At 32.8% G+C, this 18185-nt stretch overlaps 1 protein-coding gene across 4 annotated transcripts in view; it reads right to left on the bottom strand.

Moving 5' to 3' along the window:
- Positions 1 to 1253: 1253 nt before the first annotated feature.
- cabp2b (calcium binding protein 2b) overlaps positions 1254 to 18185 on the bottom strand; it is a 75922-nt gene continuing 58990 nt past the window's right edge. For 2 of the 4 annotated variants that reach the window (XM_021481262.3, XM_021481261.3), the window contains 5 exons: positions 7825 to 7855; positions 7523 to 7654; positions 5410 to 5519; positions 1596 to 1743; positions 1254 to 1510 (listed from right to left, as the gene is read on the bottom strand). In XM_021481262.3, the coding sequence (XP_021336937.1) occupies positions 1485 to 1510; positions 1596 to 1743; positions 5410 to 5519; positions 7523 to 7654; positions 7825 to 7855 (447 nt within the window). In that variant the 3' untranslated portion in view covers positions 1254 to 1484. Of the gene's footprint in view, positions 1511 to 1595; positions 1744 to 5409; positions 5520 to 7522; positions 7655 to 7824; positions 7856 to 11239; positions 11435 to 15133; positions 17446 to 18185 lie in introns of those variants that run through there. The other 2 variants (XM_021481263.3, XM_005169623.6) reach the window with 2 other exon arrangements.

The raw sequence follows: 18185 nt of genomic DNA, 5'->3' as shown, positions 1-18185 counted from the left end.
TTCAACAAATTTCTAAATATAATAGTTTTAATAACTCATTTCTAATAACTGATTTATTTCTTTGCCATGATGACAGTAAATGATATTTGACTAGATATTTTTCAAGACATATTTTATACAAGATATTTTATACAGCTTAAAGTGACATTTAAAGGCTTAACTAGGTTAACTAAGAAAGTTATTGTAAAACAGTGTTTGTTCTGTAGACTATCAAAAAAATAAACCTTAAAGGGGCTAATAATTTTGACCTTAAAATGTTTTAAAAAAATTTTTTTTATTATTTAGAAATAAAACAATTAAGACTTTCTCCAGAAGAAAAGATATTATCAGACATTCTGTGACAATGTCCTTGCTCTGTTTGCTCTGTTATAATTCTGATTTCAACTATATATATATATATATATATATATATATATATATATATATATATATATATATATATATATATATATATATATATATATATATATATATATATATATATATATATATATATATATATTAGGATTGGGATTCCTCGAGGTTTAGGATTTATTTTAAATCATCTGAAACTTTTTTTAGTATTAAATTAAATTCTGCCACAAAAAATAAATGAAAAAATTCTGCATAACCCTCAATAAACATTAACAACAACCAAAATATGAATATATGGCAAACACATCTTTATTTTACATTTGAATACATCTATATTTTATTCTATTCTATTTATTTATTTTTGATGAATGAATCACACTATAGCATAAAAATATATATTTTAAATAATACATTTTAGGCGACACAGTGGCTCAGTGGTTAGCACTGTAACCGCACAGCAAGAAGGTTGCTGGTTCGAGTCCAAGCTGGGTCATTTGGCATTTCTGTGTGGAGTTTGCATGTTCTCCCTGTGTTGGTGTGTGTTTCCTCCGGGTGCTCCGGTTTCCCCCACAGTCCTAACACATGCAGTACAGGTGAATTGAATGAACTAAATTGGCTGTGGTGTATGATGAGTGTGCATGGATGTTTCCCAGTATTGGGTTGCAGCTGGAAAAGCATCAACTGTTTATAACACATGCTGGATATGTTGTCGGTTCATTTCGCTGTGGTGACCCCTGATGAATAAAGACACTAGGCTGAAGGAAAATTACTAAATGAATAATACATTTTAGAAAAATTACTGATTTCTTTTTGTTAGAAATTAACATATTGAATGGCTCTTTGCCCATATTTACTAAGAGTGCCAGTCAAGTAAAAAAAGACGACGCATGAGCAGGTCATTAACAAACCACTGTAATCAAATTATTTAATTTTGTTTTTTTTAAAAAGAAGCACACTATACAAATACACTCATAATGCGAAATATCTCTGAAAATAGCCAATTAAACAGTGAAATAACAATACACAATTTAAATAAGTGTTAAACAATTCTCAATAAATAAAATCAACATTTTTTTTTTTACAAACAGCGCTCCTATTCAAAACGTTCAAATAGCTGCTCCATGATGACATCAGCGTGACATCATCCTCACAAACTCTGGAGCAAAAACACAAAGAAACACACATTCAGCCACAGAAAAACACATCAAAAATCCTCATACTTGTGCATTACATTCTCTCACCTTCGAAATCCACCAATCCGTCTCCGTTGAGGTCTGCATCTCGCAGTATATCATCAATGTCTCTGGAGTTCAGCTGTTCCCCCATCAGCTTCTTCATGGCTTCTCTGAGCTCTGTCACGCTGATCTGACCGTCTCCATTAGAGTCAAACTGTACAGCAGAGAAACTGTCAGCATCCTGATGGACCAATGTGCTTTTATACAGTCAAGCCCGAAACTATTCATACCCCCAGGGCTGGATTAAGAACACATTGGGCCATGGGGCTATAGAACATCAAAGGGCCCCTTTTTATTTTTTTACCTCACAAAGTATATATATATATATATATATATATATATATATATATATATATATATATATATATATATATATGTGTGTATATGAAGTCAGAATTATTAGCCCCCCTGAATTATTAGACCGCTTGTTTATTTTCCCCCCAATTTCTGTTTAATGGAGAGCAGATTTTTTCAACACATTTCTAAACAAAATAGTTTTAGTAACTCATTTCTAATAACTGATTTATTTTATCTTTGCCATGATGACAGTAAATAATATTTGACTAGATATTTTTCAACACACTTCTTTACAGCTTAAAGTGACATTTAAAGGCTTAACTAGGTTAATTAGGTTAACTAGGCAGGTTAGGGTAATTAGGCAAGTTATTGTATAACGATGATTTGTTCTGTAGACTATCGAGAAAAAATATAGCTTAAAGGGGCTAATAATTTTGTCCCTGAAATGCTGTTTCAAAAAATGAAAACCAGCTTTTATTCTAGGCGAAATAAAAAGATTAAGACTTTCTCCAGAAGAAAAAATATTATCAGACATACTGTGAAAATTTCCTTACTTTGTTAAACATCATTTGGGAAATATTTAAAAAAGAAGAAAAAAATTCAAAGGGGGGCTAATAATTCTGACTTCAACTGTGTATATATATATATATATATATATATATATATATATATATATATATATATATATATATATATATATATATATATATATATATATATATATATATACATACTGTAAACTATATATATTATTGTTATTATTATTTAAATAAGTTACTAATTAATATTATTATCTAATTTTACACCATTTGATTTATATTTGATTATTATATATTTTTCAATTCGATTTTTTTTAAATAGGTCTGCAAGTATACAAAAGTAAGTCATGACAATATGAAACATAACTATCAAACAGGCTGCAAAAATCAGCAAAACAAAATAAAAAAAACAACAACATTTGCAACACTTCCTAAATTAATGCTTTGTAATAAATACTTTAAATAGGGTTTTACCTTTAAAAAGTTTCTTTTAAACTTTAGCTGACCATGAATCCCTAATGATAGGATATCTTTAAAATCCATGCTTCTTATATCCAAAATATTGTGGTCTTCTGAGTTACAGAAAGCTAGCATCCTTATTTTATAAAATGATGTTTTTATTTATTTATTATTTATTTATTTTTATTTTTTTATTTAATTTTATTTTTATTTTATTTTATTTTATTTTATTACGTTAGATATATTGTCTGATGAAAGCCAGCGCCAATACTTCATTCCTCCATATTATTATCATTTTCATAAAAGGGGCAAAGTAAACATTCATAAAAAAGTTTACTTTCTAACTTTCTAGGTGTTAACCTTACTTGAGATACCTACTCCGCAACGATGGTCATTTTAATAACTACATGTGCAGGCTATATGATTTGCTCACGCAATGACTCGGTTATATTGTGTGATGGAAGATCATGCGGGCGCGCACCGTTTAAAAAAAATACTTTTATTCCAGCTGTAACTGAGATTGCGCTTCAGTTATGAGTTCATTCAGTAGGATTCCGCCTGTCGCAGCCTCTGTTAATACCTGTACAAGGTAATCAGTGACGAAGACTGTTTAAATTCTATTTTTTGTTCTACAACGAACTTCGTTGGCCTACTTTTGACTGGACGGTTCTCGCGGTAGTGCCGAAGTAAGGGACTGTCCTGGGAAAATGGGGACATCTGATCACCCTTATGGGTGACTAAAACAGGGCTATTGAATATTCTGAGTGGGCTACAGCCACTCTGAGCCCCAGTTTAGCACCAGCACCACTATATTTTAACAGCAGCGAACCGAAAGGAATACTTCACATTATCAATGAGCAAAAGCATTACACAAAGAGGCGTGATTTCACGTAATTCCCACGTAATATCGCAAATAAATTCTTCAGCCAATCAAGGGCCCCTTTCTTCCATGAGCTCTGGGGCTTCAGCCCCACCTAGCCCTTATGTTAATCCAGCCCTGCATACCCCTGGAAAACTCTGACTTAAAGCAATTCTTGGATATTTCGAGACATAAGAGACTTTTATAAAAGCGTTTTGTTTTGTCACCGCTCTGGCAGTGAGGGTGGCTGAGCTCAAGCGCATCAAATGAAAAGCAAGGGGGTGGGGCATGTCAGACACTACAGAGCATTTGATTGGTTATGATTTGATGAGAAACTGAAGTATGAGGTGACATGAATAAAAACTTGATTTATTTGGGTGGAAGTGACAAACTACACAATTTACATGTTTGTATCGGTTTTATATCTTCTAAACGTGAATTTTGTCACTGTTTTAGAGCACTCAAGCTTATGGATATCTTAAAAACTAACAATTACTGATACTAACATGTAGCAATTTTATTTTAATTTGATGGGACCTTTAACTTTTGCAAAAAAAGAAAAAAAAAATTTTTTTAACTGGAAAACTTCCGACCCTCCATGTTTCAAAGAGTGGATGAGGGAATTTAAGTCATTCAGCTTGAGAGGATACAATGCAGAACCAAAATCTCAACACCAATTTCAAACTATATTGCAACCTTTTCTAGATTTTCTCAAAACTTAAAACTTATCACTCACACAGACACACACGACACACAAACACAGACACAGACACCAAATTATGTTTAACAGAGCAAGGAGATTTTAACAGAATGTCTGATAATATTTTTTCTTCTGGAGAAATTGTTTTATTTCAGCTGGAATAAAAGCATATTTTAATGTTTTAAAAACCATTTTAAGGTCAAAATTATTAGCCCCTTTAAGGTATATATTTTTTTTCAATAGTCTACAGAACAAACCATTATTATACAATAACTTGCCTAATTACCCTAACCTGCCTAGTTAACCTAATTAAGCCTTTAAATGTCACTTTAAGCAGTATAGAAGTGTCTTAAAAATATCTAGTCGAATATAATTTACTGTCATCATGGCAAAGATGAAATAAATCAGTTATTGGAGATGAGTTATTAAAACTATTATGTTTAGAAATGTGCTGAAAAAAAAAATTTCGTTAAACAAAAATTGGGGAAGAAATACACAGAGGGTCTAATTCACCGTATTCTTTGTGTATGAGCAGGCGCAGCCATTTGAACCTATTTGGCTTGAAACTTCTGGTATCACACACTTTCATTCATTTTTAGACGTTAAAAACAGTTGGTTATGCTGCTTGATGTTGCAAACTGACATTTTCTTGTTATACGATTCTGCTTTGTCTGTATAATCATACAAAAACTTGTTCGTAGAGCAAGTAGTTTGACTGTTTCTGCGGTTTATTATTCTTAGTCACTTCTCCAGGAAGCTGAATCGTAAACAAGCACACTTCCACATCCAAGAATAAGGCCAATAATTCAGAAGGGCTAATGATTCTGACTACAATGGTAAAAGACAACTCTATATGCCCAAGATTATGTCAAACACTGATAAAAAATGCTAATTTTTTTTTTAACTAAAAAAGTGTGCCCATAATTCAAAAATTAGTCGTATATGAGTGTAAAGATTTGTTTATACCTCTTTGAAAGCATCTCTCAGCTCTTTGACTCCGATCATGTCCGCTGTCTCTGCCAGCATTTTGGGGCCCATGAGCTCCACAAAGTCCTCAAAGTCAATTTTACCTCCAGCTTAAAAAAATATACAGAGACTGTGTGATTTTAAATAGCAGTAAAAGGTTTTCAAAATCAAAATGTTTCTCTTAAACATTAAAAGTTTTTCAAACTTCAAAAGTTTTTCTTATCATCACATTTTATTATTTTATCTTTAAAAATATTAGGCGAGTTTAAACACATGCATTTGTTTTCTTCCCAAATTTTAATAAAATGCAAATAATTTGAAAAAAATATAATCATTTGATTATTCAGTTTATATAGAGTGTGACCTCAAATACCAATAAAGGTTTTTTAATTTTTATTCCTATCTAAATCCAGAAGGTATACATAATTATTATATTATATTATATTATATTATATTATATTATATTATATTATATTATATTATATTATATTATATTATATTATATTACATTAAATTATATTATATTATATTATATTATATTATATTATATTGTTATTATATTATATTATTGTTATTATATTATATTATAATATTGTTATTATTATTGTAGAGTGTTGAAAGTCATAAGTATCTGTTAATTATTATCATTATTATTATTATAATTATAATAATTATATGAATAATAATAATAAAAATAATAATAAAAATAATAATAGTAATACTTTTTATTATTATTAATTATTAGAATTTTTACAGATACTTATGACTTTCAACACTATATAATAATAAAATTAGTATTATTAATAATGAATTAAATCTTTACTTATATTTATGACTTTACAGACTATAAAATAATAATAATAAATAATAATAATAATAATAATAATAATAATAATGATTTATATTATTATTATTATTATTTATTTATTAATTTTCTTTTAGGCTTAGTCCCTTTATTTATCAGTGGTCACCACAGCGGAATGAACCGTCAACTTATCCAGCATATGTTTTATGCAGTGGATGTGCTTTCATCTGCAACCCATCACTGGGAAACACCCATACATTCTTATTTACACACATACACTACAGACAATATAGCTTGCCTAATTCACCTATTAGCGCATGTTTTTAGACTGTGGGGGAAACCAGAGCTTTCAGAGGAAACTCAATATTGCCACCGTGTCGCCCCATTATTATTATTATTATTAATAATAAATAATTAACTGAATCTTTACAGATTCTTTTGACTTTAAACACCAATAGATTTCGTATGTTTATTTTTATTAGAATTAATTGCAAGTGTTTAAATTTCATTATTACATTATTTACAATTTTACATTATTCATATTATACACTTACAAAACACAGAAACCTATTTTCCCTCATTTTCCCATTCTTCTCTAAATCTGTACAGATTATTTACACTTTTGTAATCTTAAAATATAAAAGGTTATGACGGATTTTCCTCTCTCAAATTCTACTGAATCACTTTATTCATTTTACATGTAAAAATACAATCTTTACTTCAAACTTTTTTTTACAACAGATTTGTTTATCCTTAGAAATACAATGTTTACGACTCCAGAGTATTTTTTTATCTTATTATTCTTCTCTTAATATTTTCTAAATTCATTTTCATAATGTCATCCTTCAAAATACATAATAAATATTTTTTATTATAAATGTTTTTTACTCTCCTCTACAGGAATTCAAAATGCATTTAAATTCAAATCAAATGCATTTTGAGAGTAAAAAACATTTATAATATAATATATATCTTTATTATGTAGGTGTTTTGTAGGTGTTGTATTCAGCCTGATCTCACAAGGAAACTTAAGTATTTACGTTTTGTTAGTTTAGTGGCTAATTTGTATGAATTTGTACGAGTTAAGTTGTACAAAAGTGTAAGTTTTTACCCCACCCCTAAAACCAACCATCATTGGGGGATGAGCAAATCGTACTAAATTGTACGAATGACATTGCACAAATTCATACGAATTAGCCACTAAATCAAAAAGTTACAAATTGCCGTGAGATAACGTTGTTTTTATTATGTACATTTAATGTAAAACACCTTATTGGCTTATTATCTGAAAACACTAAGTTCACTCACTGATGGTTTGGCTCAGCTCGATCAGCTCCATCTCGGTGGGCATGTAACCCATGGTCCGCATGCATTCGCCCAGGTCTCTGCAGTTGATGTATCCTTTATTTCTGTCGAACTCTTTAAAAGCTTCTCTCAGCTCTGCAGAAACACACACACACACACACACACACACACACACACACACACACACACACACACACACACACACACACACACACACACACACACACAGAGAGAGAGGCTGAGCAGCACAAACAGCAGGTTTTCCTGTCAGACTCTTGTGTGAAGAAGAGTTTGTGCATTAATACCTTCAATCTCTTCCGGCCGCAGCTCCCTGTCCTGTTAAATCAACAGACACAAGACACACATTAATCAATCAGTTAATGGTGCATTTCATATTTATAACAGGCCAGACATCAGAACTGGTTGTTTTTTGTTTTAATACAGCCAATCTTTGTTCTGGAAGAAAATGTATACTTAAAGGGCAACTATTATGCTCATACTTGCAAGATGTAAAATAAGTCTCTGACATCTCAAGAATGTGTGTGTGAAGTATAACTCTTTGAAACTGACCCTATTAGGTTTTGATCTTAATGGTGCCGTTTTGGTGACTGTCGCTTTAAATTCAAACGAGATTGTGCTCTTTTAAAAAGAGGGCGGAGCTACAAATGCCTTTGTGTCAGCATAGTAGCAGATTCACAGACAAGACAAACGTCCTATGCTGCTGAGGGAAAGATGGTCACTAGTGGGCGGGGCTTTCCTCCTCTGATGACTCATACAAAGGGAGAATGTCAATCAAAGTGTTTCTGCAGAGTTTTGGAGTTGCCCTCATAAACAATGCTTTTGGATTGAACTTTCTTTAGATATTCATCGCAAAATACTACCAGGAGTCTTGTTATCTATTAAGGATATCTTGCTGGGTTTTTTTAATGCTCCTGATGATAAAAGTAAGGAATATTTCATTATTAATCTCCTTTTAATCCTTGCTAAATTTCATATACACCGCTGTAAATTCTCTCAGTGTATACCTTGTTTTATTGTTTTTGAAAAGTAAATTCAACAGTACATTAGAACTATTGCTTCCTCTAAACATCTTAAAGCCATTAGAACGGTTAACTTATTTTTCTTTTTTAATTTTCTTAATGAGTTAATATTATTTGTTTCTCTTTTATGTGCTTATTTGATGCTTTGCTCCTCTGTAAAACTCATGTACACTCTTTGTAACAAATGTATATGATGTTATTGTTACCCTGACATTAATAATAAGAAAAAAAGTGTTTTTATCAAGTGTGAGAATAAAAAAAATAGAATTAATTAACTTTTACCATTAGTGGCTGGATGTATTTACACAGTATCATCACATACCTGTGTTTAAACCCCATTTAAAAGTATTTGTTTGCATAATAGGTCCTCTATAAACACTGATCATTCATTTATTCAGTTGTCTGACCTTTTCAAATAAAACACTGCATAGATCGTTTGTGCAGATTTCATTACAGCTCATGTTTAGGTGATGATTTGATGAAGAAAATCTTAAATATAGTTGTCAGAGGTCACTTTATTTGCATCTCCTGGTGGCCAGGGCCCTGGCATAGCATGCTGCAGCCATTTAAACTCAGTCACACCCTTGGGATGGGGCAACATTATACTTGAGACAACTTAGTAAGCACAATTTAGTCAATGTCTTTGACTTTCATAAATTATTTATTCACTTTTCATCACCATTAAAATGCTGATTACATATCTATTAGTCCTCCTGTCAAATTTCAAGATATTAATATTCAACTCAAAGTGCAAAAATGTAACTTTTTTCCTCTTGCTTTTAATGAAATTGGTATCAAAATCAGATAATTTGCTTTTTAAAAAAAACATTAATCAGAATTAGGAATGAAAAATCAATATCAGTGCATAATTCAGAAGCAAAGAGATGCATAATTTGATGATTGAGACAAAAACGATAGACAAAACACAAATATGTATGCAGTTATGAGAAACTGGAACAGAATGTGAGTTTGAGGACTAGTTCTAGCATGTAAGACGGTGTTGACATGAGTAGTCACTAGATTACACAGTGAAAGATCCAACAGCTAAATATAAGGAGATTTGGGGTTTATCTCGATGAGCACCCAGAGAAACACACACCACAGACTGTCCAGACAAAGATGAGGTTTAACAGAGTGCCAGATGATAAAATCTCACTGAGTCTCTTTTCTATTTACATTAACACCCAATTCCATATAGCTCACATGCATGCGCAATAAACCAGTGGATTACATATGCCACAAATCCAGCTCGAAATCCTGTTCTCACAGTATCCCAGCAGGCACATGACTACAGAATGAAGTCAGATTGACGTTATACCCTAACGTCAGACCGACTTCAATGTCCAATGTCGGACAGACGTTGCATTTTGATTACTTTTCAACGCAACCTAAAAACAATCAAATATCAATGTCTAATGATGTTAGAGCTTGACATTGTGTGGACGTTACCAATATGATGTCTATCAGACACTGGATTTGGTTGTCATACTTGACGAATAAATGTCAGTGTTTAATATGGCGTCGGTTTAAGATGTTGAATCAATATTGGATTTTGGTCACTTTCTAACACAACCTAAAATCAACAAAATATCAGCGTCATTTCACGTCGCTATTGGACGTCAAAACAACGTTGTCTACAAACACTGGCGACCTAAATCTAACCTAATATCTTATGATGCTTTTGATGTTTCTGCTGGGTATATTCAATAAAATATTTTTAAAAATTACTTCTTAACTTTAGTCAAATGAATGGAAAAAATTATTAGTAACATTTCTTAAACAGTAAATTCACATTTCATATTTATTATTATTATCATTATTTTAAAACTTAAATAAATGCAACCTTACACAGTAAAGCATTAGAGATTTATTTCAGAAATATGTAAAATAAAATAAAATAAAATAAAATAAAATAAAATAAAATAAAATAAAATAAAATAAAATAAAATAAAATAAAATAAAATAAAATAAAATGTGTTGTCCTTAGATTGCTGACAACCTAAATCTAATCTGATATTAATGTCTTATTCAGTTGTGTGTCAGCTGGGTAGATTTAATAAAATATTTCACTTTTTTAATGATTAAATTGAGTCAAATAAATGGAAATGGTTATTATAGTATCCATAGTACATTTTTGCAGTAAATTCACATATCATATCTGACTGATTTCTTAAAATAGAAAAAAAAATATTTAAAATTTAAATAAATGCAACCTTACAAAGTAAAGCATTAGAGATTTATTTCAGATATATGTAAAAATATATATTTTGTAAATAAAATAAAATATGCACTTTTACGGTAGTTTTGGACAACATAGTAAAACATAGTATTGACAAATACTCTTTAAAATATTCATTATACGATTCATCATTTTATCCATGACTTTAATCAACAGTGATGCTTTATTAATTTTTCTCCTCTAATACAAAATAAATAAAATAAAATAAAATAAAAAAATATGCACATTTAAAAACCCTAGATTTCCAAAAACTTTAGTAATGCAATTTTTTTTTGCAATTATCATAGAATGAAATGTCTTTTGATCTGCAACAAACCAATGACATGATTCACGACGATGAGAAAAAAACAACTGAAATGACTGAGATGACGTGATTAATGCCGGTTGGAGAATGCAGATGATGCTTTGATTTTGAGTTTTTTAGTTTTAGTTAGTACATACGAGCTGTGATTTGGCGAAGCCCTGTCTGAGGAAGATGCACGCCGGGCCGACGATGTTATGCAGCAGGGTGCAGTTTTGGACGAGTGCATTCAGAGGCTGCTTAAACTCAGAAGTTACTTCATTTTCTCCGTCTGCGTCTTCAGGTGGGCGGGGCCCTGGTGCCACATGCTCCGCCCCCTTAAACTCAGCCACACCCTTGGGGTGGGGCCACATTGCACTTGAGACAACTTAATCTAATTAAGCACAGTTTAGTCAATATGTTTGATTTCGTCACATTCATTTACTTTTCATACAGTTGAAGTCAGAATTATTAGCCCTCCTGAATTTTTTCCCCAATGTCTGTTTAACGGAAAGGAGATTTTTGCAACACATTTTTAAACATGATTTTTTTAATAAGTCATCACTAATGACTGATTTGTTTTATCTTTGCCATAATGACAGCACATAATATTTTACTAGATATTTTTCAAGATACTAGTATTCAGCTTAAAGTGACATTTAAAGGCTGAACTAGGTTAATACAGGGTATAGGCAAGTTAGAGTATAATATAGAGTCAATCTAGGACCAAATATACTTGCAACATAAAAGAGATTTTTGCAAATGAAAAATAAAGTATTAACATCGGATGGAAGAAAGGTTCTCCAAAGGTCGTTTAGTGCAGTGGTTCTCAAACTGTGGTACGTGTACCACTAGTGGTACACAGGCTTCCTTCTAGTGGTACGTGGAAGAATGAAATATGTCATGTACATGCTACACACATTTCAAAATTAATTAAAAATGATGTATATAATATGCCATTGTACCGCCGGGGAGTAACACCACAACAGAAGGTAGGATCCAATATGCAGGTTTATTCACAGTCAGGCAAGCAGTGGTCAATACGGGAGCAAACAGGTATGTGAGGACAATCCAGAATCGTAGTCAATTTAACAATCAAGAGGTCGAAAGGCAGGCGGCAGACAAGGATAACTAAATAAACAAGGCTAGGTTCAAAACACAGGAAAACAAGACAAGGAAAACACGTTGTAATGCTACTTTACAGTGAACAAGACTCGGCAAACTGAAGGGGTAAATGTGTGGCTTAAATAGTGTGTGTTAATCAGTCTCTGAAAGTCCTCAGGTGTGCAAATGTAATCAAGCTAGATGAGTGAGCAGGCGTGAGTGTCTAGGAGAAGTGCATGTATGCATATGTAGTCCAGAAGAAGGCAGATATGTAGTTTTATGAGTGAGTGTTTACCAGCGACATCTGGCGGTTGTTCGCTGGTGAACATGACAGCCATATATGACATAGCTTATATTTCTGAGGTAATCTGCCACGTTTTTTTAACTGTGCAGAGTTGTAGCTGCTTTACTGGGCCTACTACGCTACTGTATTTCAATACTGCTCATTTTGGTGGTACTTGGAGAGACCATTTTTTTCTGAGGTGGTATTTGATGAAAAAAGTTTGAGAGCCACTGGTTTAGTGGATTCAGAGACTAAAACAGGTCTACGCAATGAAAAAATGACTGCATGTCTACAAATGATGACTGATATTTTTCTGAAAAGGTGGAAAAGTATTACAACATATTTATATATATATATATATATATATATATATATATAAATATATATATATATATATATATATATATATATATATATATATATATATATATATATATATATATATATATATATACATTTTAGTGGTGTAACGGATCACAAATCTCATGATTTGGATCACGCTACAGTTTTGGAGTCACGAATAGGAGCATTTTTCAGATCAGCAAAAAAGCGATAAGACAATGTCACTTGTTTTCCATTTATACAAAAATATTACTGCAAAAACCATTGATTTAACAAACAGAACCTGTAGTTTTAATAAAAATTAAAAATCAAGAAAGAACCAGCTGAAAAAAGGAAAACATTCAATACGTCATCTTTGCTACTATCGCTACATATAGAAATGTTAGATATAGAAATCTAACATCTTGTACATCAGATCATATTTATTTTTAATTAATTTTCACCAACTCTCACATAAAATTTCATGTTTCATTATAGGTGGATCATTTCTGAAAACCTATTCAGTGACATAATTTTGATGTTTTTTTGTCGCCACCTGCTGGTTAAACAATGTACTTGCTAAAACATTCACCAGCGTTAAGTTCCATTAAACGGTGATTGTAATCTTTACCATAAGCATCAGTGTTTATATCTGAACTAAAACTGTTCTCCCAGCACTTCTGTATTATTTAATTGTTTGTAACTCACTGAAAAAGTTTAAAAACTAAATGTTTCTTAATCAAACGCAGATTTGAATGCAGCGCTTTGAAGGATTAATAAACACATGCAAATCATTAGCATTTATCATTCATGTAGCGCGGGTTTAAATTGTGATCACAATCGTGTAGGGCCCTATCATACACCCGGTGCAATGTGGCGCAAGCCAGAACAAAGTCGGTCTAAAGTCCAGCGTTAGTTGCGTTAGTGCGTTAGTTGTGCGCCTCGCTTACACATTGCTTAATACAAACAGGATGTACAGCAATACGCAAATATCTTTACATATGAAAAAGAATTAAAATATTAAGGATGTATATAGGATTTAATAAGGATATATATAGGATATGAATATAAAGGATTAAAATATTACAAAACATATTATTTTCTAGCCTACATAAATATAAAAACCATACTTTCATGCCTTCTTCATCTCGGGGGGCTTTGTCAGTTTATTCAGGACAATTTGCTTTTGTATAAAGTTATTATTAGCAGTATTATTAATTATATGCATATTTATATTTGTTTTATTAAAAACAAACTTAGATTTGTCCACCTGTCAGGTTTTAGACCATATGGGGCAGCATGTGTATTTGGATAAAACTCTTTTTTTGAGCACACTTCATTATTATTGTTCATTTATTAGTTTGCTGAAAATTAGAACTCAATTTAGAAATAGTTTTGAAACAAATCTTTGCACTTAACAAAGAAAATTAATTATTTATAGGCTAATGGGTGTGCGTACAAGAAGTTTCCCTATCCACAAGAGTGAAAGTGAAAGTAAATAATGAGGAGGCTCATCTCTCATTCTCGCGCTGTAGATGCTCTGTTTAACTGTTTTCTCTCTAGTGAAGCATTTAGTTTTTCTACTTACAAAGTCCGCCATTTAAATAGCAAATGTGCTTATTAATTTTTCCATCCCTATATTAGCAAAAGTGGATTCAGACACGCCCTGAATGCGTTTGCGCCCTGCGCATTGCACATGGATCATCAAAACAGAGCCCTTAATGTTTAATTGTGCAGTTAACACCAAATGCATTAATGCAGGCTAAACAAACAGTGACAGAAAACACCTTTAACTTTTTCTGTCTGTTGTAACTATTGAGTTGCTTTTTAGTCAGCCGTAGGTTTGCGATGTTGTTTTCTCTTTGCACTTCACATTTCTGTGCATTTCACTTTCTGGCACTGATTTTACAAGGAGGTGGAGTTAAGCTAAATGGGGTGTGTACTGCATGCCCGGACACGCCTCCAATAAAGTAAAGTATATCTACTATACAGAGAAGATATGACCCTAGATTGACTCCATATAATTTGAAAAGTCGTTGTATAAAGATGGTTTCTTCTGTAGACAATTGAAAACTAATATTGCGTAAGGGGGCTGATAATATTCACATTTAAAATGGTTTTTAAAAATTAAAAACTGCTTTTATTCTAGCCGAATTAAAACAAATAAGACTTTCTCCAGAAGAAAAAACATTTAAGAAAATACTGTGAAAAATTCCTTGCTCTGTTAAACATCATTTGGGAAATATTTCATAAAGAATATAGAGAGCTAATCATTTTGACTTCAACTGTATCTACATTGATGTAACACTGAACACACAGCTCATTAATACACAAATATTTCTCTTACCTTCTTCATTTTATCTTTCATAGATGGATTAGTGCAGTTTCCCATTCCTCAATCCTCAATGAAGATGCTTTGTATTTTTAAAGAGACAGCACAGTCATATTAGGCTACTTAAAGTCCATCTTATTTACTAAAAGCATTATTTCCCTCCTCAGACCCTCTGTTATAACTGAAGACAGAGAGCGTTACTGTTTAAATCTAAGCACACTTGTCTCAATTCTTGCCATGTTCACAGCTCATTTAATGGATCTGCACGCTCTCCTCAGCTCTCTTTCCTCAGATTGCAGCTCCATGCAAAATGATGTTTGAAGCTGAAAAGAGAGAGAGATGGCGGAGCGGGAGGGTGAGAATTAGATGAGAAAACGAGAAGCTTTTTTAATCCCTCTATTTGAGATTAAAGACGGAGAGGCATGGGATGATGTACAGCTGAGCGCAAGGAGATTTGAGGAACAGGAGAAATCATGTCAAGAGCAGTGCAGGGTTTAGGGGTTTAATCTTTTGGGCAGAGTGTAGTATATATTGTGCAAACTGAGCAGGCGTTAATTACACTCACATCGTCTCAGTTACTTCCATTCACTTTCATCTGTACATTCATTTATTTATTTTTCTTGTCGGCTTAGTCCCTTTATTAATCTGGGGTCGTCACAGCGGAATGAACCGCCAACTTATCCAGCATATGTTTTACACAGCGGATGCCCTTCCAGCCGCAACCCATCACAGGGAAACACCCATACACACTCATTCACACATATTTTTTGTTTAACAAAATCTGGAAAAGGGCAACACGGTGGCTCGGTGGTTAGCACTCTTGCCTGACAGCAAGAAGTTTGCTGGTTTGAGTCCCGGCTGGTCCAGTTGGCATTTCTGTGTGGAGTTTGCATGTTCTCCCCGTGTTGGCATGGATGTACTCCGGGTGCTCTGGTTTCCCCCACAGTCCAAAGACGTGGTACAGGTGAATTGAATAAACTAAATTGGCTGATGAACGAAACTCGGACTTATTACATGCATCATTTTGTCATAATCACATGACCTTTACCAACGTGAGTTGCATCGCTTCACTCCCATTCATGAATTCTCTTGTGTGGCATCATGGGATAGCGTAGCGTCCATCCCATGCAGTTGTTGCTACATCGGATATGGTTGCGGCCGGAAGTTAACGAGAATTATTTATATTATTTTTTGAATTTCCCATTTATTGCATTTTGTTAACGTCGACCGCCACCCTATCCCTAAATCCAACCGTCACAGTACTGTAAAAATATTAATTATTCTTATACAGTGTCATAAAAAAATGCTGCTATATTGATGAGCATATCACACTTCCGGCCGGCTGCGTATCCGATCTAGACCTTACTATGCCATGTGCATTTCAGAATCTCGCCGGAAGTAGTTGGTCATTTGGGTACATCTTGCATACTGTTCTATTCAGACATACATGGCTTGTGCCTTTTTTGGTTTTGAAATTTGTTTTTTTCATATGTATGTATGTGTGCATATGTATATGGCTATATGTATGTGTGTGTGTATGTGTGTATGTATGTACATCTGTGTGTATGTGTGTTTGTTTGTATGTGTATATGCATATATGTATGTGTATATGCATATATGTATGTGTGTATGTATATATGTATATATATGTATATGCACTAATTCATTTTATTTGTCATTTTTTTGCATCAGTATGTCCTTGTCATTATTCTTCAGGTTTTCCCTTTTACTGACAATATTGTTGCCATGGCTGGCGCTATTATTAACACTATTATTTAACAACTTGTATATTGGTTTATATATGTATATCTACACATTTTGTATTATGCTGATTGTCTACGGCATGTTTTTCTGTGTTCAAAAATACAAAATAAAAGAAAAATTTGATGGAAAAAAAGAGACATGGCTTGTATACTGATTTTAGCGTACTATATAGTATGGAAGTATGCGATTACAAACGCAGCCATAGATTTTCAGAACTGTACGATCTAAATGTCTAGATAGTTATTTTTTATATCTCACAGTTCTGGGTTCATTTTTTTATTGGTTAGTTTTTTCTAGAATTCTGACCTTTAACAATTCTGAGTGTTTATCTCATTTATTATAAAAAAATAGATTGTTTTTCTTCAATATTCATTCATTTTCCTTCAGCTTACTCCCTTTATTCATCAGCCCCTTTATGCATTCATCCCTTTATCCACAGCGGAATGAACCAACAACTACTGCGGCATATGTTTTACACAGCAGATGCACTTCCAGCTGCAACCCAGTACTGGGATAGTAGTATGACAAAAAAAGTCAAGTAAAATGGCATTCAAACTCTCATTGTTAGCATTTAACACTGAATAAAGCACATGAGGTGTACCTGAGCTGATCATTTTCAGTTTTCTGTTGTTCAGCTACAAGAAATAGAAGCCGTTTCCAAAATATCAGTTCGAGGTGTTGGTTAGAACAAAAATCACTTGCTCCTGCTGTCAATCTAGCAACCTGCTCTTGAGTTTGTTTTGATCCAGGAGCACTATAGCGTACATGCAGAGCTAGTGTTTTTTCCTATACTGATAAACTTCCGGTGAACGGTTAATGTGACTTTTTTCTATTTTATATGATTCCTTTTATAGCATTGATGTTGTAATGCAATTAAAAAACAATCAGTTAAATAGACTTTGGCATTCATGTAGCGCAGGAGTGCCCAAACTCGGTCCTGGAGGGCCGGTGTCCTGCAGATTTTAGCTTCAACTTCCCTCAACACAGCTGCAAGGATGTTTCTAGAAAGCCTAGAAAGCCTAGTAAGAGCTTGATTAGCTGGCCCAGGTGTGTCTGATTGGGGTTGGAATTAAACTTTGCAGGACACCGGCCCTCCAGGACCGAGTTTGGACACCCCTGATTTAGTTGCTCAAGCGCCCGTTAGAATCGGCAGGCTAGCACAGAAGCTTCATTGAATATACTGGGGTAAAATAAATCCTCCAAAGACATGGTGGGGGGAAATGTAATTTAATGCTGTGCTTCTTGTACAATCTGAGACCCACTTTACATCGGATATCACTCAGCCAGTATTGAGATCGCTAAT

This window comes from Danio rerio, chromosome 14 (assembly GCF_049306965.1).
Source record: "Danio rerio strain Tuebingen ecotype United States chromosome 14, GRCz12tu, whole genome shotgun sequence".
Lineage (NCBI taxonomy): Eukaryota > Metazoa > Chordata > Actinopteri > Cypriniformes > Danionidae > Danio > Danio rerio.
The sequence above is the reverse complement of the archived record's forward strand: the minus strand, read 5'-3'. Positions and strand labels throughout refer to the sequence as shown.